The 26,881-nt window shown below is 32.5% G+C and overlaps 4 protein-coding genes across 6 annotated transcripts; 1 reads left to right on the top strand and 3 right to left on the bottom strand.

Moving 5' to 3' along the window:
* Positions 1-34: 34 nt before the first annotated feature.
* Positions 35-13,081, bottom strand: LOC130647818 (mitochondrial folate transporter/carrier-like). 2 transcript variants are annotated; one of them, XM_057453805.1, is made up of 10 exons: positions 12,751-13,081; positions 7,858-7,958; positions 4,366-4,510; positions 3,500-3,610; positions 3,040-3,089; positions 2,773-2,886; positions 2,440-2,532; positions 2,104-2,162; positions 1,912-1,962; positions 35-1,281 (listed from the first exon to the last, which is right to left on the bottom strand). In XM_057453805.1, exons 1-10 carry the CDS (start codon positions 12,866-12,868, stop codon positions 1,194-1,196), a joined length of 930 nt encoding a protein of 309 aa, XP_057309788.1. In that variant the 5' UTR covers positions 12,869-13,081; the 3' UTR covers positions 35-1,193. The 2 variants fall into 2 exon arrangements, with proteins under 2 accessions (XP_057309788.1, XP_057309787.1); XM_057453804.1 differs by lacking the exon at positions 4,366-4,510 and adding an exon at positions 6,028-6,172 and having other exon boundaries at positions 12,751-13,079.
* Positions 13,082-14,541: 1,460 nt separating this feature from the next.
* LOC130647823 (uncharacterized) lies at positions 14,542-17,068 on the top strand. 2 transcript variants are annotated; one of them, XM_057453809.1, is made up of 3 exons: positions 14,542-14,778; positions 15,317-15,614; positions 16,095-17,068. In XM_057453809.1, exons 1-3 carry the CDS (start codon positions 14,583-14,585, stop codon positions 16,267-16,269), a joined length of 669 nt encoding a protein of 222 aa, XP_057309792.1. In that variant the 5' UTR covers positions 14,542-14,582; the 3' UTR covers positions 16,270-17,068. The 2 variants fall into 2 exon arrangements, with proteins under 2 accessions (XP_057309792.1, XP_057309793.1); XM_057453810.1 differs by having other exon boundaries at positions 14,543-14,778; positions 15,317-15,482.
* Positions 17,069-18,060: 992 nt separating this feature from the next.
* LOC130648242 (cytochrome c oxidase subunit 3-like) lies at positions 18,061-19,310 on the bottom strand. Its single transcript, XM_057454282.1, has 2 exons — positions 18,660-19,310; positions 18,061-18,225 (listed from the first exon to the last, which is right to left on the bottom strand). Exons 1-2 carry the CDS (start codon positions 19,308-19,310, stop codon positions 18,061-18,063), a joined length of 816 nt encoding a protein of 271 aa, XP_057310265.1.
* Positions 19,311-20,037: 727 nt separating this feature from the next.
* Positions 20,038-23,689, bottom strand: LOC130647822 (uncharacterized). Its single transcript, XM_057453808.1, has 3 exons — positions 22,996-23,689; positions 22,471-22,561; positions 20,038-20,928 (listed from the first exon to the last, which is right to left on the bottom strand). The coding sequence occupies exons 1-3, from the start codon at positions 23,290-23,292 to the stop codon at positions 20,483-20,485; spliced, it is 834 nt and encodes a 277-aa protein (XP_057309791.1). The 5' UTR covers positions 23,293-23,689; the 3' UTR covers positions 20,038-20,482.
* Between the last annotated feature and the right edge of the window lie 3,192 nt (positions 23,690-26,881).

Raw genomic sequence — 26,881 nt, 5'->3', positions numbered from 1 at the left:
CACATACATTATATACGTAAAAGACAACAGCAAATTTATTATACTGCATAATCAGTATACAATTTTCTTTTTATGGGCAACTACTTAAAGGCTTTTATATACAGTTTCGATATTTCGTTTTATAGCTTATATAATGCTAAAAATAAAAGTATAATACAGCAATTATATAATTATATAAATTTAGGTAAATTTAAGAGACAACGTTTAAAACGTGGCCTCAGTCACAAAAACAAAATAACCTTATCTTACTGTAAAATACTAGCTCGCCACAGGGTGTCTACTGATTTTTTAACAATTGAAATATTTAAAGGTTCCAAAGCATGCAAACACTAGATACTTAGGTACAAAATAATAAAAATACTTGGTGTGCTAAAATGGTTGTGCCAAATGTGAAAGTGGAAACACAACAATGCTTGATTATATATCTAAGCAGAGATGTTTTTAGAGATTTTATTTTTACAATTTTTAAGGTCTGGTAGACACCCTGAGTCAGCAATAAAAAAGTGCGTACAAAACACTAAACCTAAACTGTATAAAAATGACAGAATATATTTTACATAAAAACAAATGAAACTTTCCACAGAAATAGTGGGGTTCTTGTTCACACTTAATGAAGTCTGTATTTTGGTTATTCTATACTTTATGTGCCTGATTTGAAGGTGTTTTTAACAACTTTAACCTATACAAAGAAACTGCAAACATTTGACAATTTAACTGCCTGGTAATTCGGGGGCTTTCTGCAAATTTTAAAAATCTATTTGACTACCTTAAGAAAAGCATTTTTTGAAAGATAGTTTTCTTCATCTTGTAAGCATTTTTTATAAATCAAATTTTTTGTGGGCATCTCACTGTCTTCTTATATTTGTGCGAGTTTCCTACAACCCTTCCCATTCCTAACCTACAAATCCAGTTTATACAGACAATATTTTTTATTTAACGGGTCAGGCAGAATTTTTTTCGTGGGACTTTGGTATACTTCTTGAGAAGAATTTTTACGAGACCGAAAGCAATTTCTTAAATTTGTAAGAAAAATTCTTTTAGAAAAAATTAGAATCAAAATATTTTCCTGAACTATTAATAGTTTAAATTACAACAATTATGAGCAACTCATGTTTCAACAGAGGAGCTAGCCACACTATTTTTGTGGAGAGTTAAATATTATTGCATAGATGTTTTACATCTATCCTGAGTAATCATGTGACGTTTTTGTTTTTATTTTTGATCAGGAAATGGGATATATTTTCGAAGACTAGAAACGTTATGCAGCAAGCAGGTGTCACTCTAAAATGAAACATAAAAATAATAATAAGAAGCTGTTTACATAAAACCTGAAGTTGACTACTCAAACATGTTTGAGTCTGTTGTGTATTTCTTAGAATTGTTTACATGAGAGACTCTTAATTTCAGGAAAAGTGAAATTTATTTAAAGTAGGATTTTATTTAATGGTAAACCGTTATATAACTAATTTGGAAAGTTGAGACTTTGATTTAAAGTTGAAACTAAATTTCCACTACACTAAATTAAGATTACACATATTTTTTTAGCAATGTTGAGTCTGAACAGGCTTTTCATTATGAGTTCTGCATAAAAAAAATGTATGATCTGTTACTGCTGTCAATGGATGGGCTATTTGCTATTTTTCTAATTAATATTTGTAGGAAAGCAACAGTTTCTCACATGGTCATAATACACATGAGGAATTTTAAAAACTCTTTACTGGAATAGAAAATTATTTCAGAATTTAACTGAAACAAGCAGTTTAGACGTCACATGATTTTTAAGTATTTAACGTAATATTCTCAAATACAGATAAGAAGTAAAAAACTTCTTTTTGTCTGTTAGAGTCATTAGTTTATCATATTATATATATTTGCATAAAAAGGATGTGTTTTTTTCAGTACACAACTCACCGTAATAAGGATGGAACCATGCCTTTGTAAAATCCTACGAAGCCTTCAATTCTGTTAAAAAAAAGGAAAAGTGTGTTTTTATAAAAAAAACAAAGAAACTTAATTCCACATTCCTAACATTAAAAATAATAATTTCCAGACAACTTTTAATACTGATTGAAGCCACAGCTCTAAAAGTACAAAATAGATTACCTATATATTTTTCTACAGACATCAACAACTCCATCATATTTACTTTGTAGTTGAATATCCTAAAAGTTTAAAAAAAGAAAAGTTGCCCAAAAGCTAGTGCTCATGATGTATTGCATTGCTTCTGAATCACTCAACCGAAATGTTTAATTTATTTACTCTTTAGTTTATTTTAGATATACTAATGTATTATTAAAAAACTAAAGAAAATATTTCCTTCACGTTTTAATGTTTTATATTGTTACTTCAAATGTACTAAAAATTATTTTAATGCTGTGCCTACTTCTGTGGAAAAAAACCCTTTTTTAATCCTGTACACGAACTGAAGTGCTCACTTACTTGTAATCTTGACCTTACCACTTGATATGGGTATGTGCTAACAACAGCAAAAACTTTTGAAAGAGCTGCCATTGTTATATATTGTAATGTACCCTAAAATAACATAATCTTCATGTTCACATTGAAATTGAAATTAAGGGAATTCAACTGCTACTGGTTTATTAATACAACATCATGCAGGTTTTAATGAAATGTTGCAAAATTAATTCCCCACAAAATAAAAAAAGCTTCTTGTTTTATCTTAATTTTTACTTACTGAAAATGCGAGGCAAATGAGCGAACCTTTTCGAATTTACTTTAAAATTAAATCATAATTAAATGAAGCAAACTTACTAATTTTGTGCTCGTTGGTTTTCCAGTATATTTACTATAAAGTTTTTTTAATTCTTCATATGCCATAAATTGCAATGCTCCATGAGACACACCAAGAAGTCCAGGTACAAAACCCTAAAGATTAAATAAAATAGAATAACAACTTGCAAAAACCAAACAAAGTTCTTTATTGTAATTATGCAGACAACAAAAACTTTATCATCTTATTAGGCCAAAGAAAATTAATACAACAATGTAACATTCACCATTCTGGAAAGATTTACTTACTCTGTAATAACCTCTGATTCCTTCATGCTTGTAAAGTTGCTTCAACCCATCTATAAGTAATAAATAAATTCGAATTACAACACCACTATTATGCCATGCACCAAATTATGCATTGACACCAATGTGCACAAAAATATGAGGCTAAATAGCATGGCAAAATTTCTTCAACTTTTCAGTGCCTAATTTAAATAAGATTTCTTATTAGAAAATGGCCACAGGTTGCATTATAATATCTTTAATCTGTCTGTGCGTGAGAAAAAATGTCGTGCTATGCAAGCACAAAGAAAAGAGCAATTGTAAAATCCATTTTGATACGACCAGTAAATTTGAAATAAAAAAGCCATGAAAATGCGGATGTGATACGCTTTTACTGATATCTGTGGATTTTTCATGAGCTATAGTTACTAGAAAATAATAAACAGATGTGTACAAATACACATACAAATGATATAAAACTTACTCAAAACACCTGTATAATGTACACCACCCTCTGCAACACTTAAACCAGGCTGCAAACACATTCTTGTTTTAACAACCCATATTGGATTTGTCAGAGCAAGAGTACATGCCCCTAAAAGAAAAAAAGTATTGCACAAAAAAATAGTAGGACACTCTTAAATGTTACATAACTGAACTATGAATAAATATATACGTACAACATATATCAGATAGGAAAGACAAGGTATTACTCCTATTTACATATAGAACCAAAAATTAAAAATGGGGAAGACATAACTTTTATTAATACCTAAAATAAAAAATATAAGTAATATAGTAAGTTGGAAAGATATTATTTTATCAAAACATAAACTAAAAATTAAATTTTGGGAAGATAAATTTAAACTTAATGGTAAAAAGCATCAAATTTTTGTTTGTTTTATTAAAAAAAGGCAAATGAAAAGATTTTAGCCGAATGATTTATACCATATGTACACATGCTTTTTTGAAGCGCGGATAATCTGAACATTTTCAAACGTGCTTTGTTTTCACACATAGACTTTTCAGTGCGAAAATAAAACTATATACACTAAATTTTCATGGGAAAATGTTTTGGACAAATTAGTGGTTCCAAAATAAAATTATTAACATTTAAACAGTTATTTTTTTATAAATTTACACTTACTCCGAAAATTGTTTAAGGTTTAACTACACTGGTTTAAAAATAACAACTGGAAAGAGAAGATAAAAGAATGTTTATTATTCCGAAAATTGAGATTTTAATGGACAAGGGCCCTGATTTTACGAAAGGATTATAACACATTAAAGAATTCAACCTAGAATTACTTAATAAGAATTGTGAAATTATTTTAAGTATTAATTTATCACCTGTGAAACATCCAATGATAAAAAAGTCTTTAAATTTAAGATGCTCTATGTTTAACCTCTCTTGCGTTGTTAACTTTATGGAGTTAAAGATGCAAAAATATAAGCTGTTGCTCAAAGACGAGGCAGCAATGTTGGCAGAAGCACCCTGGAAAAAAATATACTTTCTTTTTACACCAACTTGCAATTTAAAAAACAAAGGAAATTGGATGGTAATATTTTTTTATTAAAAGAAAAAATATCAGTCAGACAAAAATAGTGTTTGTTATCAATATCATTATGATTATCGGCGAATGTCCGTTGATAGCAAGGGTTGGATGGGATATATTAATGATGTTACGATCTATAGACTGTGTTAGTTCAAACTCAAATTCCTCTGTATCAATTCGGTCATTATTACCTCTTGCCAATTCTTTCACACTCTGCCTCTGGCTTTGCTTGAGGAACTATTAAATCTCTACATTTTCTTATTTCATTTATCCTCTCCGATTCTTTAGAAATGTCCTAATAAGCTTAACCTTTTTATTCGGATAACATCTCTAATGCTCTGAACACTTCCAGCTTCTTAGCTAATCTGAATTCCTTCTGTCTTTCAAACTGGTTTACATATTTCCAGACACATATAGGGGATAACAAAAAAACTTTATTAGTCAGGAATTAACAATTCACAATTGCAGGTGAATGCAGTTTTGTAACAAAGCATGAAGGTAAAAAACATATAACAGCCACAATTTAATCGCAAATGAATTAGAAAGTCTAGTATGAATGAATTATATATATGCATAAAAAATCTATTAGGACTACGGCAATGTAGCTGTCTTTTTCTGTACGTCTTTTTTTGTATGTCATGGTTAGTTTATACTATAAAATAAATTATTGATCAAGTATATAAGATGACAGATAAGCTTAGGTGTGTATGTCAATGTTAAATTTTTAGATTTTAGACTATATATTCTCATAATTTTAAATTTTAAATAACTTGTTTATTTTTTCCATAAGTAATAACACAGGTGTGCACATAGTTCTATGTCATACATAAAAACATATAGAAAACATTAAAACAAAAATTTTTAAAACTTCGTATTGATTTTCTTATTTTTGTGCAGGGAAAATAGAACCTAAGCTTCATCGTGAAAAACTAAACAAGTATATATTTGCATTCAAGCTAATGTAACAGAGGTCTTTGTAGGCATCATTAAATAGGGGTTTATCTGATAAAGGGTAAAAAAATTAAAATATGGGTCCAAAAAAATTGTGCTGACAGGTGCTTATTTTATGAAAGTCATGGTGATATTTTCTCCTGGGTAAATTACAAGGTAAAAAATTATATAAACAAAGCCATACTACACATTTAAATTATTGCCATAAAAAGAAGTTAACAGCCTTACATGAACTACTAAACCCAAAAGGTACAGATATTTTCAATGGGAAATTTAGTCATAGCAGAAAAGTAATACTCCCTCAGTACCAAAAATGATGTTCTACAGTTCTTTTTTTTCAGAGTTAATTCTTCATAAAATAAAACGTTCAAAAAGGCTGAGAATAAAATCTGATAACTTGTTCAAAACCGCAGAAATTTGAACAGTTTTGAAAGAAATATGTTTAATATTGAAATGAAAAATAAATTCAACTTGTCGTAGATTTATTCACATAGTATGTAAATACCTGCAAATCCACCAGAAATAAGATGAACCGGGGCAGATAGGTTTTCTACGTCTTGCAAGTCTTTAAAGGACGATTTGAAAAAGTTGAAAGCAAAGAAATACAAGCCCCAAGAAGAACCAGCTCCAGCTACATTAGGAGATACGCCCTGTGGTGAAAATAAATTAAAATTCTCTTTCAGAATTAGTTTTTATTGCAATTTCACTTTTTATTTATCTGTATTTTAGTACTGTACATATATATCAAAAAAAGAAATTGTGACCAATTTTTGTATGCATTGATTGCTAGGAAAATTTTATCGAATGTCCTACAATTTTGATGTGCAATTAGTTATTGCAATTTTACTTTTTATTTATCTGCTTAACCGACGCTAAACATACTATATATTTCAATAACCACAAATAAATGAACAGTACAAGCAATTCATTACACACGCTAGTTACATTTAATATTTATCTTTTTTTTAATAAATCTATAAGGAGTAGAATAAGAAAAGAAAAAGTAGAAAGAACTAAAGAAAAATTAAAGAGTTGTAGTGGCCTATGCTTTCTTGTTTAGTCATTTTTAGGGGTGTACTCTCTTTTAACTTTATATTGCTATTAAAAAGCCTGCATGTAATATAGCCAGTTGTATCTTCCTTTTCATCGTGAACATTTAGGGAAAATTACAAAAAAGTGTATACAGACCATTCAACAAAATTTGGGTTCTCGCCCAATAATAATAAAGGTGCTTAAACATGGTTAACTTCTTAGGGAATAAAAGGTTTTGTGTGAATCACCAAATCATTTAGCATATAGGCATGCGTGCAGTCTTTTGCACATCTCACATAGCCTGCATTTTACACTAGCTGATTTCCTTTTTTTTCCATTAAATTTTACTGACGTTTTGCTTAATTCTATCTGACACAAAGAAGGGTCGGAGGAGGAGGACTTTCGAAAATTGTATTGTATGAGTGACTTTATGCTTTGTAAATATGGTTAAATATGGTTACAAGTGAATAACAAAAATGGCTTTCCATTAGACATTCTTAGCTACAGTTACCAGCATCAGGATGTGACACCTGTATTTTGCCCGCTTTTGAAGTGAAGACAAGTCAACTTCTAAGCCTTTGAAGACAAACAACTTTTTGAACAACCAATAAAAATTCAAAAATGTTCCCTTCTTTCATACAAAGGAAATTAAATACATTGAGTTCCAAAGTTGAGTTCTAGCCATGAACACTTTAAAAGAAAGTGACCTTTAATAATTTACTTGTTTTAGGACTGATGTGAATGACTGCAAAAATCAAATTATAATTAAAAAGGTTCCAATGATGTGTATGCAGAAGCAGGTTAAAACCAACAGAAAGTTCCAAATTGGTAAAAATAGTAAGAGGGGGAAGCATCACAAGTTGACCTGAAGGTAATCTGAAAGTGAAACATTTTGCAGGCCTATCAATAAGGGTAGAGGGATTGCTGTTGCTCACACAAAGACTCACCCAATTCTGAGAAATCAGAAATTTGCTGAGTTATTAATTGCTCCCCCAATTCCACAAAAGTTTGTCTGACTGAACAATATAAATTCATCTCAAAATGGAAATCAATATTATCTTTCTTGTTATTTTCAGGAAAAAATAACCAAAATATATATAAAAAAAGATAAGATAAAATAAAAAAAAAAGATTTTGTAATAAAATATGTGTTTATACACTTATTCTGTTTATGCAGGTTGCTCGCCCAGTTTAGATTATTGTGACCTTGGGCGAGCAATTTATTGCTTGGGTGTTATTTCCTTATTGACAGGCTTGATTTTACCTCGAATCTTAGTCAATGTGCTGAACAAAAACATACATACTTGATATAATCCACGCAATCCATCACTTTTTACAATCGTTTGAAAAGCATTCACAACACCGGTATACACTTGTCGATTTTTAATAACTGTGCCATCATTCACTAAATCGAAAATGTTTTTGAAAAACATGTAAAAAGATTTTCTTAAAGCATACAGTGCTAGAACCTAGTCCTGAGAAAAATAACTACGAATCTGGTACCGGTTCAGTAGTTTTTTGAATTACGAATCCTGTGTAGACACAATGATGACAAATTTGTCTTTTGCATTTTTTTGGAACTATCAGGATACACACATACAAACAGAACTTTGTAAATTAATTCTCAAAACCTAATTTTTATGCTTGTTAGTTTTTCAGTTCACTACTGAATGGGTGCATTATTAGTGCACTAATTTCACCTGAACCAATGAGTAAATTTGTGCAAGGTGGGGGGCATGACATTTTTAATTAGTTTTTCATTAAATATAAAATTAATCTAGCTTTATATATAAAAAATAAATACGAGAAGTTTTATTGATGAAGTTTTTTTTCAACAGATATTTTTGGCCTGGAAATTTTTAGTGGAAATGATCGTTTCGTTTACGTGACGTTTCCGCGAATCAATAAAGCTGGTAATGATAAATCGTTTTCCTTTGAACAAATATATATATATATATATATATATATATATATATATATATATATATATATATATATATATATATATATATATATATATATATATATATATATATATATATATATATATATATATATATATATATATATATATATATATATATATATATATATATATATATATATATATATATATATATATATATATATATATATTAGCCTGCTTCTTAGCTCATCTGAACTCTTTCTGTCTTTCACATCCACCTAACCATTCTCATATCATTCCTTTCTAAACGGTCAAGATCTTCCTGCTTCACTGCCCATGTCTCACTACCACACTACATAACACTTCTTACACAGGCCTCATACAACCTACCTTTAACCTCAATTGACAAGACTCTGCTACCTGCAAGTAACACTTCTTCCAACACCCCCTTCACTGCCCAACATATCACCAGGGAATTCCACGAAGAAAACAACATGCGTGCTACACATCGCACGCGTAAATATATTTTAGAAAATTTGCGCGTGCGTTTTTTCCGATACTTTTCCTGGTTTATTTCACACTTATCAGTTCCGTGAGTGTTCTTTAAGTGGTGTAAAAGTGCTAAATATATTAACAAAACACCTTGGTTCATTGTAGGAAGTAATTTATAATAGGTAAATACCATATTATTAAATTCAAACAGTGGACAAAGAGACGCTGACACGTGCCACACGTTGCACTTACTGCAATGGTCCGCCATTTTGTTTGTAGAGCTATCATTCCCAGAGCCTTGTTCCCAGAGTTATATTTTCTCTGTAGGTTATCTATTATCTATAACAATGGTAAAAATAGGTTTCATTTTTTATTTATTGAGGTTTCAAGTTTTGTTTGTTAGATTTTGGGAGGCGGCTTGTTTGTAATAGTTTAAAGTTGTCTTTAGATTTTTAGATTTTTAAAAGTAAAACAAGAAAAAAACATTTGCGAAAAAGTCTATCTGTTACGTAGTACAAAATTACAAAACAACATCTTCCAAATTTTGAAATAAGGTCTCGAATGAAATTTATTTAAAAAAACCAATGACAATGCAGAAGGTTTATTTGAAATCACAGGTGTTCATATTGTATCAAATACAAAACTGGTCCCTTAAGAGCCGGTGGCAACAATTAAATTATATACAAAAAAAAAATGAAAACATTCACATTTTCACAATTTTTTCCTCTCTTCGACAAAAAGAAAAAAAAGATTTTCAGGCAAGTATGTTATGTTCTTTTATACAGTTAAGAATTTTTAAATAAAATGTTCAACACACATTTAATTACACACAGGCAGAAAGACATGGGGAAAAAACATGGCATTTAATTACCTTTTTTTAAAAAAAATTTAATTTAACCACAAGTGGTTATAAACTGTTTTTAATGATACAGTTGAAGCTGTCGATGAAGCATGGAATTCCCTGTATCACAAGTAACATAATTTCTCAACTATCTCTAACGAGCCACTGTTGTACATCATTAAAGCTGGAAATACTTCATTCTCTAAAATCTCACCTTTGCAACACCTGCATACAAACTGAATGTCGCTATTAAAAGAAATGTAATTGCTCCAATATTTCTTGGCAAGCGTATTGTTTTTAGACATGCAAATATAAACTCATAAAACCTATAAGGGATTTAATTATAACGAAAGACAAATGACTGTTGTCCTCCCTAAAAGGTGTGATAATAGCGTGTTTGCAGTAGATTACATTCAGAGTGTACTGTTCTGTTGGTAAGGGTAACGTAGACCGCTCGGAGCACAAATGCACCCTTCCTCTTGTTGTCTATAAATGGAGCTAAACACAGTTTAGCTCATGTTAATTGCAGTTCCCAATACTTGATAGTTGCTATGCAGATGCATCATTAAGGGTAGACAAGGTTGTCTTGCTCACCCAAGGCATCTTTATCCCAATTAAGCAAATCAAAGCTATGTGTCATAACTTGAAGCAACTTTCTTGTTGTTGATACTTTAGAGTTGGGGACTAAAGGTTTGGGTATAGTATGTCCATATTAGGAGGTTCTAAGTTAGCCAATCAACAATCCAGGGGCCCTATAAATAGGAGAGAGTCACTCTAATTTAGCTTCTCACCAGTAGTGGCAATAACTTCCTTAACTGAAATAATTTTCCCACCCATCCACCCATATATTTGGTTAATTTTATTTTATTTTTCTCTTTATGTGACACACCTGCATCATCGCCACACTATGTTGGAACGATAACGGACTATCTACAATCGAACTGGTTCATCGAGGCTACATAACGTCGTCGAGCAGCGTAAAGAAATGTCCAATTGCTTTAGCTACACGGTTTCCTTGAATTGGCGCAGTTTGGCTTAGTGCGACCAACAAGGTTTTAGTCCAGTGGTGGAAGCAATTGGCAACTTTACTCAATTATGTCAATGTGTTAAATTTAACTGGTGGGGGTGCTGGGCTGCCCTGGGCAGCCACAAAGTGTAGAGATGTGCGTGTACCCCTGGAAGAGTATGGTGAATTCAGTATAGGTGCGAGGAGATGAACGACGGTGCACCACGCGAGCAGGACAGATGACTGGGGAAATAACAGCAGGGGCATGCGGCGCTGACAGTCAGAGGTGGTGCACCAAGAGGTTAATAACAGGTGTGAAATGCAAAAGAAGCTAGAGCTCATAAAGAGTAGGTTCTTGTGAGGTATGATAGAGGAAATGGAATCACAGGAGAGGAGCTCCGGATGTGATTGAGAGATTAGTTAAGCCAGAAAACACTACTAGGAGAAGAGCTCCGGATGTAGTGGAGAAGAGCGAACACTACTAGGAGAAAAGCTCCGGATGTAGTGGAGAAGAGCGAATTTATTGGGAACACGCACGTGAGCTTGAGACAATATCTCCTCTTCAGCCTAGCATCCTCACCCGATTCCGCCAAATTATCCTCAGTTTATTCTTACAAAATTGAAATAAATTTTCTACTCCAAGTTTGTGTTTTTATTGGGAACTACAGCAATTAAATCATAATAAATTTAAGACAATTTCAATGGAACACAGATAATTCCTGCACATTAGGCGTGGAACTGCCATCACAGATATCCATGGCCTCAGCTATTTTTCTCTTCTTATATTGAGTGAACATTATAACTAACAATTTATATATTGATAATTTCTGTTTTTGATTGGGTGTCCCTACTCTCCAGTGGATGATTCGAAGTATCGTATGTAGAGAAAGGATGTAGTGTGGGTAAAAGGATGACCTAAGAAACAAGGGCTTCATCAGACGCACAGGCCTTGTTTCTCATACCGCTTTCTGCTCGAGTAGTAAAATTGATCCATGATAGAATCAAAACCACCTGAACCTGGCGTAAGCGGTCGGTCATTATGAAGGGTCTGCTTATAACGAAAGGGTAGAGGCAGTAAGTTATTAATTTTCGGTAATAAAGAAAAGATTCTTAAAGAAAAAATAACTTATTATAACTGCGCTTAACTAAATTAAATAGTGTGGACATAATTATAGTACCGATTGAATGTAACTTTACATGTACATGAGTTTCACAACCTAATGTAACGATCTCATGTCTACATAAATAACCTTCACATATCTTTTGTTTACACACAAACTTAATTGCTTTGTATTGTTATCATTGTGCGCGACTCAGAACAATAAGATTTGATGAATCCTTTTGTTGTCACATGTAACATGCATGCTATTGTTAAAAAAGTGTTATTGGAATACATTATGTTAGAAAATGAACAAACATAACATGTTAAAAGCATTTCTATCGCCGTGTAAAGTTTTTAAACTCATAAAATGCGATCTAACGAAGCTTTTCTATCGTCATTTTTAAAAACAAAGAACCATGATGGAAAAACTTTGGTAGATCGCATTTTAAAAGTTTAAGAATAAAGAGTGGCGATAGAAATGCTTTTTCAGATCCCATTTTAATAAATTCAAGAACGAAATTTTAATCATAAATTTTAAATGTTTAAAACTACTTTCTAACTTATTTGATTGTGTTTTACCCGGTTTTGTTGACTTAATTCTATTGCAACTTAATACTTGACTGTTCCAGTTTATTCACTAACATTTTGTTCAACGAAACATTGGACACGTTCAAGTTATCTGCCTGCCACGCAGTTTTTAGAGACCATAGGGCTTACGGCGGAAAATGTAAACATTCAAAAGGGTCTAGCTATAAGTATGTTTCTATAAGATATGTAAAGCTGGTAGTTTCCAAATTAAAATGCTAAAATACAAGGGCTGTTCCCTGTATAAAATAGTTTAATTCCTTACCTTGAAATCTTACTTTTATTAAATCAAATGGATGCAGAACTAATGTGGAAAGAACACCTCCTGATAAACCTGCTACCAAATATTCATATTTAATATTTTCACTCCAGTGTTTCTTCATGATAATAATTATTTGTGTTAACAAGCGAATTAGATGTTGAGAATGTATTCATCAGTTACCACACATTGCAAAAACTTTAACTAGGAGCTATAACTATAGGAGCTTATAGCTGGCGAAGCTTTTTTGCAACTTTCAGGTGTCAAGTTACTGAATTTGCAATGATTTATCCGATTGATTGAATTGAATTGGAGAAACCCAGTAATAAAATCTACGTACCTAAACCACGCTGTTTACAAATGCGTCCGTAAGTTAGCTTTGCCTGAACTGAGTAGACAGATCAAATAGAACAATTTTTTGGTTGTTTGCAAGATGTGTATATTGTATGTAATGCTGCTTATAAATGTTGTCATTGCTTTTTAAAATATGTTTAACTATAGCTAGCTAACTAGATACAGGTTCTGGTTGTATGAGAATGTGTTGAGATTTTGTCAATTATCATAAAAAGAAACAGCTATAGTAGCTAGCCTATAGATAGCAACAATTATCCTAGTAGTCGTTAGCCATAAAAAAGTCAGTTCAACTTTCTTTATTTTTTAAATATATTAATGTTGTTATCTGGCTCTTTGGTTATGCATGTTGTTGGTGACTTTTGTACAAAATTCCATTAAATTGTGTGATGGCTACACAAACAATGAGAAAGCAATTGGGCTTGTTGATTGATTTTTTTGTAATCACAGTGATTGTTGGCTAAAGTTTAGCCCAAACTTCCATTGCTTAAAGATATTAAGACCTTCTGCAACCTACATGTCATCTTTCAAGCTGGATTGCTAAAGAGGGTTCCGATATACTGCAAATGCCCACATATATAAGGGCGAGTCCAGGCGACTTTTCGAATTAAATTGGCTGTTGTCCTCTGAAACCGCCCCCACTTTCCCGAACTCGCCTGGAGCATTCCTGAAATGCAATTCCTTGTAACATATACCATGTAGACGGCAGTTGGAAGAAGGTGCTTGAAGAGAAAAGAGTTATATAATAAAGTTTATATATAAGTTATTTATCAAGTAAATGTTATCCAAAAACCATCAAAAACAGTTCTTTTAAGAACTTCACTACAACATAGCAAGTTTTAATTTTTATAGTTTTTTGAATCATTTGTGTTGAATCTTTGGAGTGATTTTGTGGTGAATTTGTATTTTTCAGGCATTGTTCAGGTCTTTGCGGGTTTTTTTCTGGCGAATACTTGATTATTTTTTTCAAAACACTGAACTTGCCTGAAAACGATTGCACTTTTTCGGCGTATGCGGCTTATTGGCACCCTCGTGATTGCTAATCTGCCACAAAAAAGGTTTATTTTTAACCAGAACCAAACTGCTAGTTTTGATCATAATTCTATAAGGTATAACAACTATATATTATAACTTTATATAGTTCAACTATTTTTAATGAGATAAATAATCTTAAAAGAATCAAAGAGTTCTAACTTATTTTAAATGATTTGTAAGGAATTTTTTCTTGTTTCCCTTTCAAGTAAATATTTTAGACTAGTGATTTGCTACAGTAAATAAAAAGTTTTTGTTTTTTATTTCAACTCCTTTCTGTGGTCTTTCAACAATTGTGTATATTATTATTATTACTATTATTTACCCAGGATAGCCTCTAAATTATTCAAAAGCTGCCCTAAGCGGTGGCAATTTTGTGTAATTGTTTTAAAAATATAAAAAAAAATGATAAATGCTGCTTAAAATAGTTTTTTGTGTCTTAATTTAGTAATGACATGTGGTGTTTTAAAAAGATAAACATTTGGAGAAAGCGAACATGGTTTGTTTTTATTGGTGGTACTTTAATAATTACATGGATCATTGCTTTCCACTTGCATAAAGGCCATGGAAATTACAAACACGAATCTTCAATATATTTTCCTGATCTTAAAACATCAACAAATATTTCAAATGAGGAGCTGAAAAGACAAAGTTAGTGCCTGTGTATATTTCATGTTTGTCTATCTGCCATGTTGTAATATTTTCTAACTTTGACCTGGGTGTTTTTAAGGGCATTATTTTAAGTGAAAAGAAAAACTTTCAAACAGTAACAATGGAAATCTTTTCTAAAATGTGTGATACTACTCATACAACCTGTACAGGTGAATATCACAAAAATTTTTATAAACAACTCAGAATTTTCGTCAGATCTCAAGTTGCTTAATTTTTAGGCAATATCTATTAAATTGTTGGTTGTTAAATTTCTAAAAAAAAATTATTTCCCCCCAATTTTTTTTTCCAGACTCCCTGCTTTTAATTAATGTGATTTTCAACCTCCTGTTTATTTTAACACTCACTCCTACTAGGTACCAAAGAGTTTTTATGTTTATTATTGTAAAGAACTAGCGTTGTGAGATTTTAGAAGGAAATTATTTATTTTCGATTCTTCACCAAGTTAACTTCCACCAAATATTCTCTTTACTAAAATTTGTTCTCTTTAGTATTTTTTAATGCTTTTCTCAACCTCTAGTTCTTAGAGGTGTTCATCCACAAAACATCCACTTGTTTAATGACATACAAAAGCACTTCCAATGTTCTGATGGCACCGAAATCAAGATGACAGCTGTCAATGATGACTATTGCGATTGCACAGACGGTAGTGACGAACCTGGCACATCAGCTTGTATCAACGGAAGGTTGGTTTTTTATGCCGTAGAAAAACAAATACGTTGGAACTTACAGAATTGTCATGTTTTGTGCCATTCAAGACGTTCTAAGAAACATGATTTTATTTCTTCTCTGGCCTTTCGATTAAACATGTACCTAAGGTCAACAAATAATTTTTTTTTTTTGGGGGGGGGGGTTGGAAAAAATATTAGTCATTTGCACAAAGTTTAATAGAAAACCATTCTTTTGTAAAAAATTAATTAAATTCCCTTTCTTACATAACAAATTCCATTTAAATTGCGCAGGGTGAAATTTTTGTACCCTTTTTTTATTGCGCTAGAGAGCAAAAAACTTTGGAATTTTTATTTGTTTTACTGATAGCTAGTTTTAGTATGTAATTGAGATATGAGAATATGAGATAATATGGGTAATATCATATGCGACAAACAGAGACAATGCAGGTCTTTTTATCATAACTAACGTAGGTGCCGCTTGTATAAGTTGCTATTTTCATTAAAGTATCGCGAAAGTATATCCCGGGATTTTTTTTTCTCATTTGTAATCATGTTTCGTCATTTTTTATGCGTAGGCGTGACAAAATACATGATTAATCGTGTTAAATATTTGTTTTCGTTGTATAGGTTTTTCTGCGGACCGGAGAACGTTGAGCTTCCCTCGTCTTACGTGAACGACGGGATATGTGATTGCTGTGATGGTTCTGATGAATGGAAACAGTTTAAGCCACGTGGTTTTATAGTTCCAAGCGAGTATCCAAAAAAGTACTTTGTTCCGTGTACTCTCAGATGCGGGTCATGATGAGATGCGTGTCATGTTTGAATGTGGCTCGTGATGAGATTAGGGTACCGTTGAGATGCGGATGATGATGAGATGCGGGTCATGACGAGATGAGGTTTATGTTGAAATGCGGGTTATGTTGGAATGTGGGTCCTGATGAGATTAGGTTATGATGACATGAGGGACGTGATGAGATGCGGGCCATGTTGGAATGCGGGTCGTGTTGGAATGCGGGTCATGTTGGAATATCGGTCGTGATGAGATTAGGTCATGATGGGATGTGGGACATGATGAGATGCGGGTCATGTTGGAATGTGGTTCATGTTAGAATGCCAGTCATGCTGGAATGCGGGTCATGACGGAATGCGGGTCATGACGAGATTCAGGTCGTGACAAGATTAGAGTCATAATACTGGTCAGTTTTCTGGCGCAAATACGTTTTTTAACGATGCTTGTTAAAGGTTATCAACCAGTATGATCAAACTCAATGGATGTGCCCTGATGTGACATCGAATTACACGTGTAGGACTGTATAGCTACAATGAAACAGTTTTCATAACAAGTTTACAGCCACCCATGGTATGGATTGGTAAAGAATTTCATTTAAAGGAACGCAACCTCGTGCCCAGAACTATTTGCTTCAAATTGCGCTGCGCTTTCTGATAGTTCTATCCGTCACGGTAAGAGCTGCTGGGGTCGAGCTTGGAAAGAACGTTTAGAAACTTTGTTTGGTTTTTGTGGTTAAAACCTTTTGATTTATGAAATCATAAATTGGTTAAATTTAGTGTTTTAAACAACGAAATGAATATAGATACGGTTCTTTTGTGTGTATAAAATCTTATAATATTATAACACCCGTATGCGTCTTTTTGTGTGTCACGCAAAATGGTAACCGCAGCAGCAAGACACGAAATACAGCTAATAAAGAACAGGCGAACCCGTGAATTTATTCACGGGTTAACGACTAGTTATTTAAAAGCGTCCGTCATTTGTTAAAAGAAACTTCCACGATTATACTAGACTTTCAAGTCAAGCATTATTTGGTGCCGTTACTGTTACTGTAAGGACTATTTTAGTCCAATAAAAATTGCGTTGTTTTTGAAAAAATTTGACACAGTCCCACTAAAAAAGTCCCACTCTTTTAAGTTTTTTTCTCCCTTTTTTCCATATCATACGGGTTTTTTGAACTGTGTTTACACTTGAGATTCTAAAGAATAGAAATTTATGCGGAGTGGGTTTACACTAAACTTTAAATTTACACAAATTCAGCATGAAAACGATAAAAACCGAAAACGGAAAAGTTTCCAAATAGGTTTAATTATTATTCCTAAACTTTACAGAGGATATAGCCACTTCAGTATTAGAAGCACTGTTATTAATGTGGTTTAGAATGTATACGCTAAGTATCCACCGGCATTGCCTACCCGATTTCCCTCACATTGCATAGGTTGACCCGTAGCTGTAGTAAAGACACTTGCTAAACATGCCCACGCTGACCACGAACCTTGTGATTACGAAGCAAACTTAATAACCACAAGGCTACGCGCCTGGGTTTGCTGAATCTGTATAGGTGATAATTCAAAAAATTATACGTTTTGATTCATGAGTGCAAACAGATAAAGATGAATGATACATTTCTGTTATTTATCAGTTTTCCTTGAATCCAGATATTTTTTTATTTAACTGATCATGTGTAAACGCAGTATAAATGCTTTCATCTCAAAATCACATACACCTATATCGAATTTGTATGTGTATATATATTTTCAACTTAATGTCAACCTTGATGTCAGAACCTTTTTAATTTATAATTTATAATTTGTAATTTATAAAGGATTTCAGGCTAAGTTCATTCTCAGTAGGCCTTTGCTTTCTCACAAAATCGTAGCCTGAATTTACTGTTTTCAATAAAAAGCGTGTGTTTTCAAAATATTCATTATCAGCCGTTAATCTGACGAAATATTTCTCTTTTTCTAGCTGAACACAAACACGAACAGGTTAAAGAAGTGTAAAAACATAATCACAATGAGCCCTAACTTTTAAAGGTTTTTTTAAGAAATTGAAACGTGCACTGGGAGTTGGGAGTTTAAATTCTGCAAAAAATCTTTGACAGTGACTTATCTTTTATCGCTAAAAGATGTTAGTGAAGCAATAAAAAATGCAAAAATAGAAGTCCACTGCTCACTGGAAACTTTTAAGGAAATGGAAATATATGATATGGAAAGTTTTACTTGTACGCAGGGAAGTGTTTGCAATATTCCTACAAAAGCCACTTTTAAAAACAACTTTTAAAGTTTAACGGGGTTTGTACAAAACAAATGTGTGAATATAAACCTTTTTCCTAAAGAATTTCTCCTGATTTTTGAGCTATTGCTTATAATTTTTAATCTTTCGACCGGCAGGCAGAATACGAGTATTATCATTCCAAAGGCTAACAGAACATATGATATGAACAGAACATATGATCTGAACAAAACATATGATATAAACAGAACATATGATTTGATATAAACAGAACATATGATTTGATATGAACAGAACATATGATATAAACAAAACATATGATATAAACAGAACACATGATATGAACAAAACATATGATATGAACAAAACATATGATATGAACAGAACATATGATTTGATATGAACAAAACATATGATATAAACAAAACATATGATATAAACAGAACATATGATATGAACAAAACATATGATATGAACAAAACATATGATATGAACAGAACACATGATATAAACAAAACATATGATATAAACAAAACATATGATATAAACAGAACACATGATATAAACAGAACACATGATATAAACAAAACATGATTTGATATGAACAGAACATATGATATAAACAAAACATATGATATAAACAGAACATATGATATGAACAAAACATATGATATAAACAGAACATATGATTTGATATGAACAGAACATATGATATAAACAGAACATATGATATGAACAAAACATATGATATGAACAAAACATATGACATGAACAAAACACATGATATGAACAGAAAAACAAATAGTCCAACGACACATTTTTTAATTACGTCAAAAAATTATTTACAACGTATGCAGATATTAATAATATAGATGAAACACCAAGATTGCTATGATAAACTATAAACAAATAAAAACGATGCCAATGACACATTCTGAAATACAATTATATACCTAAGATATATTTTTATATTTTAAAGGATCGAGGCTCAAAATTCTGAAAACTCGAACCGCAAAAAAACCTTCTAGTCCAGAAGTAATTACGTGTTTATTTTCAGCTTTTCGAATAGGAAGCATAACTTTGTTAAGGTGTCTTGGCGAAAAATTGTTTACAAATGACGTCAAATGACGTGCGTGCGTGCGTGCGTGCGTGCGTGCGTGCGTAAGACTACTGCAGGCGTCAACTTTCACAATTTTTAAATTTTGTGATAGAACACTGTAAAAGTTGAAAGAATGAGAAGTTTAAACTTGTACATTTTCTTTCTTGATCCAAACAGCCGACTGAGTTGCAGTTATTAAAAATTTGAGCTATCCAATGGTTTATCAGTGGTCTGCTGTGGGAATTAAAACAGTCCCAAACTAAGACCATTAATCTAAGTTTAAATCTTTAAATGACTATTGTTTCAAATCAAACCAATTTGTGTCTATCAAATGAATTGTCATAGATGTAAATTTTTTGCAATAAGTGTCGCAAAATTTCATCCATATTTCTAAATTTTTTTCAAACAATAAGGTTTCCCGGTTTAGTAACTTTGTTTGGTATCTTTTCTATTGTTGCACATTTAGGATTGATCTTTGATTCGCATAGTTTTACATCTAATAAAACAATTTTTCTTCAGAAAAAGGTCACAAGAATTGAAGGAGTTTTTGAGTAAGTTCGCAAATCAAGGGTTCTACGTAAATAATATATATAAACCATTCTTCTGGTAATAATCCTGGTGCTTTAAGCTTACGTACTTTTTAAACTGTTTTAAATTTTGATTACAATATTCTTAAAAAATTATAAAACGAAACGTTTCTTTGTTTTCCGGTTAAATAAAAATTAAACAGCTTTAGTGAATTTTTCTGTTCAGTGAAAAAACGACTAATGTTAAAAAAAGATTCTGTATAAACACGAAGCATTAAAATAAAAAAAAATGTCCTAAGAATAGAATCTTGTGAATAAACACGTCATAAAAAGGACACAGTCAATTAATCACCAATCATCACATTTAAACGTCACACAACTTTGCATAAATATCTGCGCAAGATGTACCATTGTTTTTTTGGTGGTATCCCATTAATGTTTCACCATAATGTATTCGCAACTCTTTGTTTCTGTAAACAGTGTAATTCCTTCCACCAAAGATCAAGTATGGCGAGTTCGCGTTGTATCCTGGTACGGAATAAAAACCTTCCCCAAGATGACCCATGTATGGGTAAAGCACGTTGTTTTGATAATTGGTTATAACAACACTAACATACTTGTTAGAATATTGGTTTATAGAATCGCATCCCCATTTTGTCAATGCTACATTCTCCAAGCATGTCACTCCATTTCCTCCAACATGCACCAATTTTATGCCAGTCATGTATGCATCATATTGTATGTTGAATGTTCCATATTGGTTTGCCCTTGCTCCAAAGCAGACATTACTTTTTAATAAAATCCAATCATCTGCAAAATAATTTGTATTATAAATAACAATAAAGTTAACTGATGGTTGCAAGTAACTTAATTAATGGTTGAAAGTAACCTTGATGGTTGGAAGAACTTAATTGACGGTTGAGCAACTCCATTGCTGGTTAAAGGTAACTCAATTAACGGTTGGAAGAACTTAATTGATGGTTCGAGATGACTTAATTTATGGATGGAAGTAACTTAACTAATGGTTTAAAGTAACTCAATTAATGGTTTAAAGTAACTCGATTGATGGTTGAAGGTAAATCAGTTGATGGTTAGAAGTGACCTTCGTGGTAGAAAGTAATAGTTCCTATAAATTTTGTTAGAAGTAACTCAATTGAAAAATGATTTGAATGTAATCGGTTTAATTTTAGCTAAGAATACATAAGAACTGTTAGGAGCTGTCGAACAATTCGATGCAAAATTTCACGCATTCATTGGACATGCATGTTTCAACATGTCATAATGTAACATGGATGAACATGTTCATTTTGTTGCAGCGAGGTTTTGTTAATTGATTTAAAGCCTCTACATGCAAAATGGATTATAAAAATGTAGCAAAATCTTCCGGTCGAGCTTGCCCGATGAAATTGCCTTTATCCCCTCCCGAGAATGTCAGTTATTCCAGTCGTTTCCAAGTTATAAAGCCTTAATCAGCGTTTACATTATCAGATTTTGTCTGACTGATTTATCTTATTCGACAAAATCTGATAATGTAAACAAAAATATTGGAAGCTTTTTAATATTGTCAAAATTGTCGTCAGACACAAAGTTGAAAAACTTCAACTTTTCAGATTTTGTCTGAAGAGAATTAACCAATGAACAGTTTGCTTTATTAAATATTACTGATTTTAGAATTCATATAATGTCAATAGCACGAGAGGGAAAACATCTTTCAATAAATCAAAATGTCAAAAACAGAAATTTTTATTAAACTTATGAAAGGGGAAACAACAAAGCAAAGACAATCATTCGCATTTGCGACATTTTAGAAATGAGCCAAAATCATTTCTTTCCCTGTTTTCGTTGATTTTGCCTTTTCAATAAAACAGCTAACACGCCTTCGCGCGGAAGGAACCATGTTGAAAAAAAAATGAAAAAAAATTCGACATCTGATACAAATGAAATCGCAAGAATCTGATATGTATATTTAATGAAAAAGACTTTCAGACAGGATCTGTCGGATAAAATCTGATAAACGCCGCTTTAAACATGAAAGTGCAATGTAATATCTTCGCTAAATTTAAAAATGCTTTTGACGTTACATTAATGACGTCGTCGCCGTGATGTAACATCAGAAAATTTAACATTTAAGACAGAACTTTTTCAGCTACATCAAAGGAAAATGAAGACATCTACTATGCCCGTACACACACGTACACACAGATAAACACAGTCTTCGTATTATTGTCAAGCTAATATTTGTTGTTTAAAATTTCATTGCCAAACCAACACATCTATTCTCACTGTTAAATAATGTAGTAACTTATAAAAAAAAAATTAAAAAAACCTCATTTTGTGAAAAACTTCATCTACCTTGACATTCACAGTTGTATCCTTTCAAATCGTTGGTAATGGCGCAGTTTCCATAGTAGCACTTCGCTTTTGATGGGCATTCAGGTGTCGTCTAAATATCAAATTTATTTAAACCTTTTTACACTTGTTTATTTGGTCAAAATTCTATTTTTTTATTTTCTTTATATGTTTATGATATGTTGAAGATTCTTTATTCCTTACGAGGCATTTTAAAATATAGAAAAGGGGATAGCAAAAAATGAAGGGAAAAATGCAAAGGTAAATGTTGGAACCATTTGTACAGTCAAATTTTTTGTTAAAAATTTGGTCAAGCATCTATGCAAATTTTGGTGGAAAAAACATTAGTCTTTTTTCTAAAACCATTGAAGTAATTTGTGCGTTTTTATTATAATAACCTGTCTGTAAAAAAGAGCGCAAATACTGATCATAATACTTTGAGAGGAAAACCTGTCTACGTTAATTCTGAGGTTTAAGTTTTATAGAATATAAGAATGATAACAAAAGAAAATCTACACATTTTTGAACCTTTTGATAGCTTTTAATGGATTTGTCTTTTTTCAAAGTCTGCATCTCTTCCCCTTTATCAGTTGTGTTCTTAACAAACCAACACTCTCCATTTCTCATCTGTTTATTGTGTAACTTAAACATGATTCGGTCACATTGTTTCTCTCTTTCACATTGCAACAAACAGCTCACTTCAGTGCAGTTTTTAAAATACTTTGTTACACCGCCGTCGGGCAATTCATCATCCAAAGTATAATAACCACCCCAAACAAAAAGAATTTGCAATGTAAAAACTGCAATCTTTAAGAATATAAACATCTTCTTTTTGAATTGGTGAGTTTTGCTTGTTAAACTGTTTTTGTCTTATCAAGTTTAAAAGAAACAAATAGAAACTTATTATAAATTATTTAAGTTGTATTACGGATATGAATGGAATACAGAGAAACACTTAAATATAGAAAGTACTTTGAATCGAACTTGAAAATTGTGGTGAACCAGCGATATGTTTTTGATATATTGATTTTGAATATAAATGAACAGAAAAATATTTATATAGAAAGTATTTGAATATTTTCAATCAAACTTAAAAAATGTGGTATACCCGAGGTATGGTTTTGGCATTTCGATGTTAAATATGTATTATTTTACGTAGTAAATTACTTTTTGTAGTCTTCTTTTCTGTCAAAAATTACTAATGAACAGAGCTACGGACGCATATGCGGAAATCAGTGGCAGAAAAATTCTCAGTATAACATCAAATGATGCGGAGTTTAAAAAATTCACTATGAAATTCAACAGCAAAGCAGTTCCTAAACCAGTCACTGCAAATGAAATAGGTTCTATTCATACTGTGGTCATTTTAAATTAAATGTAAAGGCATGGGGAAGAAAACCTCGCCTTTTAGTTTGTTTGCGACGTTGGGTCCCCGTTTCTTATCATCCAAGCTTAAGAAGACTGTTATCAAGGTTGCTGAATTGATTTACATAATTGTGAAATGACGTTACTTTGTATTTTTGTATTACCTTTATTATAATCGACAGTTGACTTGTGTTAATTACGCTAGATAATAAGACAATTTAAAAATAGTATCGTTTGCTTTCCAGGTTCATCATATCCATCAAATCGATCTGGTCGACATGAAAAATATGGAAGTTGAATATCAAAGAAAAACGTATCGTTATGTACTGTCCTTACTCGATGTCTTTTCTCGCTTTCACTGGTTAGTACCACTGACTTCAAAACATGCAAGCAAGGTTATAATGGAGCTTGAGAAAATTTGCAATTTACATGGGACGCCTAATATTTTACAAAGTGACCAGGGTAAAGAGTTTTATGGATCAGTTCAAAGGTATTGTCAGAGGAAAAAAATAAAACAGCTTAAAAGCTGACCTTAACACCCTCAATCACAAGGAAAAGTAGAAAGATCGGATAAAACTTTACGAAAAAAGAAATCATACGATCTCATAACTCAAGGACGTGTTGGTGTAAACTGGGTAGAAAACCTTTCAAAATATGCAAAATGCTTAAATAACGACAAGCGAGAGGAACTTGGAAGTCAGCATCGAAGTATATTAGGACGGAAGTCAAATGAATTAGTTAATTGTGGAATTCCTGTTGTTGCTAAAGCCTGCTGGAAGATCCGTCGTCTGGCACAATACTGACTGATAGCCTTGTAGTAGAGTGTTTGCTTCCAGTGCGGAAGGTCCGGTCAGGCACTTTTAAAATATTTTGAAACTATTCCTTCTTCTTAACGTTTAGCATGAGAGTAGGATTAATATTTTAGGCCGTTTTCTAGTTGATTACTATGCTTGCGCGAGTTTCGTAGCTCAAACGGAAGCGTTGAATGTACTGGGACCCTCTTTGCAGGATACTCGCTGGCAACAGTATCAATAAAAACTGAAAAGACTATCCTGGGTAAACAATTTCAATAATATCGTTTAGAATGTTTTCTTCTAGTGTCACGTTTCTAGGCTCAAACGCCGAATTACAATCAATAAGAACAGGACCTCTACGACTATTGTTTGTTCTAGAACTAAGTAGTACAAACAAGAAGCGTACGATTGTGAGCAGCACAGACTCTGCGCATTATAGTGTGCTTTATCGGTAAACACGATTTAATAAATGACTCAAGACAAGATAGTGATGGTCCCGCATACAGCGTTCTTTACCGGGCCAACAGGTTGTGAGAAAACGCATGAACGCGGACGAATTTCCTGAAAAGCTAAGACAATCTCTTCTCACTTCTAGGTTGTAAAGCTCCACAAAAGGTGCAGTGAGGAAGTATAAAAGGTATAGACGCTCTGACTTGGAGGAGCAGACAGATCTGTCCCCCTTTTACGAAGACAAGGTTTTACTTACTGTGACCTTTCTGATGATTGCTTACGATGGTGATACAGAAAAAAAAGATAGGTTTGCAAAGCACCATGCAAAAAAAAAAACTAAAGAAGTTTTTTAAAACCATTTCAGCACATTTTGAAAGGACTTGCAAGCATCTTTAATACACAGAAGGTGATCTTGACGACATCTAAATTATTCTTAAAGTTTTCCAATGCACTTTGTAATGCATTTCGAATAATCTGAACCGTTTGGTATAGTTTTGTCCATGCAAAAATATGGTCGGACTTTTGGAGGTACAAAGAAAATATGTCTTCTTTACAACTTACCCTGCTAAACATTGTATTTGCTGAAGCGAAATATATTGGGACTTTGTACGATGAGGACTTGTAACCTCGTTTCAAGCGTGTAGATCCCGGCGGATTCTTAGATATTTGTAACATGGCGCGACATTTTTTAAATTGAGTTAAAAAACTGCGAAAAGACAAGAAATAGTGGGGCAGGGCTATCTTATCTTTTGGAAGAGACAAAAGTTCCCCTAATGTTTTCGTTAGACTTTGGCGTTTTGAAGTTTATATAGTGCTGTAGAGAACCGAAGGCTATGAAGTTTAAGCGATGATTTGTAAGAAAGGATGTGAAACAACTACACGGTGAGCGTAGGAATTGGGATCAGGCCATTGTAAAAAAGACGTAGGAATTGCGTTCCGTGACGATTTCAGCGCTGTTCATGCATGGTGTCGTTTCAAGGACATCTTTTTTCTTTATGGGTCTTGTTACCTTGTACCTCGAAGCCCGATTGATGCTTGTTGGTATATATTTGTACGTTTTCCCATATAGCTTATTGTGTAGCATATTCAGCAAGTCAAACTTGTGCATTTCGTTCGGCTTAGTTATGTTGCAGTGAGGGAGGTCAATCCTCTTTGGGTCTTGAATGTGTTGAAGCCGGAGTAGTCGCTGAGATAGCCAGTGAGCAACTTTCTTTCGCGACACCTTGCTGCATAGGCCGAGCTTTGCGGTCTTCCCAACAAATAACTTAATGGCTTTTCATCCTGTCCAAAGATGCTCTAGGCGGTAGTAAATACCACTTCGCTGCTGTACTTCTGATTCAGATGACGTATGTCCTTATTACAGGACCGTACCTCAAGAGAGATAGGGATCCGACAATGATCGTGAGTTCACTATACTTCTGTACCTTAGGGTGAGAGCTTTGGATCCTTGTTGATCGTGGCGATATAGTAATTTTTCATGCTGTCTCCAACTGAGTGAGTCTTTAAAGAACCACTGTGTATGTATGGAGCGATTGGTCGTTTCAGTTATGAGTTAATTGGTTTCGCTTTAGGATGTTCCTCAGCCAGCAAATTCATATTATCAGCGTGCACTGGAAGTTTACCCTTTTTTAAAGCTTTGCTAAGTATTTTGAGAGCTTTCTTATTTCTTATACAGTTTGAAAACATTTTAGTAACGTATTTATCTTCGTTGTAAATGTTGCTGCGACGTTTCATACGTTGTTTATCAAGTGTCCTTCTTGAAGGATTTCTGTCAGCTCTTCTCTGTTCCATTTATCTAATCTTTT

The sequence above is a fragment of the Hydractinia symbiolongicarpus genome, chromosome 6 (genome assembly GCF_029227915.1).
Source record: "Hydractinia symbiolongicarpus strain clone_291-10 chromosome 6, HSymV2.1, whole genome shotgun sequence".
Lineage (NCBI taxonomy): Eukaryota > Metazoa > Cnidaria > Hydrozoa > Anthoathecata > Hydractiniidae > Hydractinia > Hydractinia symbiolongicarpus.
The sequence above is the reverse complement of the archived record's forward strand: the minus strand, read 5'-3'. Positions and strand labels throughout refer to the sequence as shown.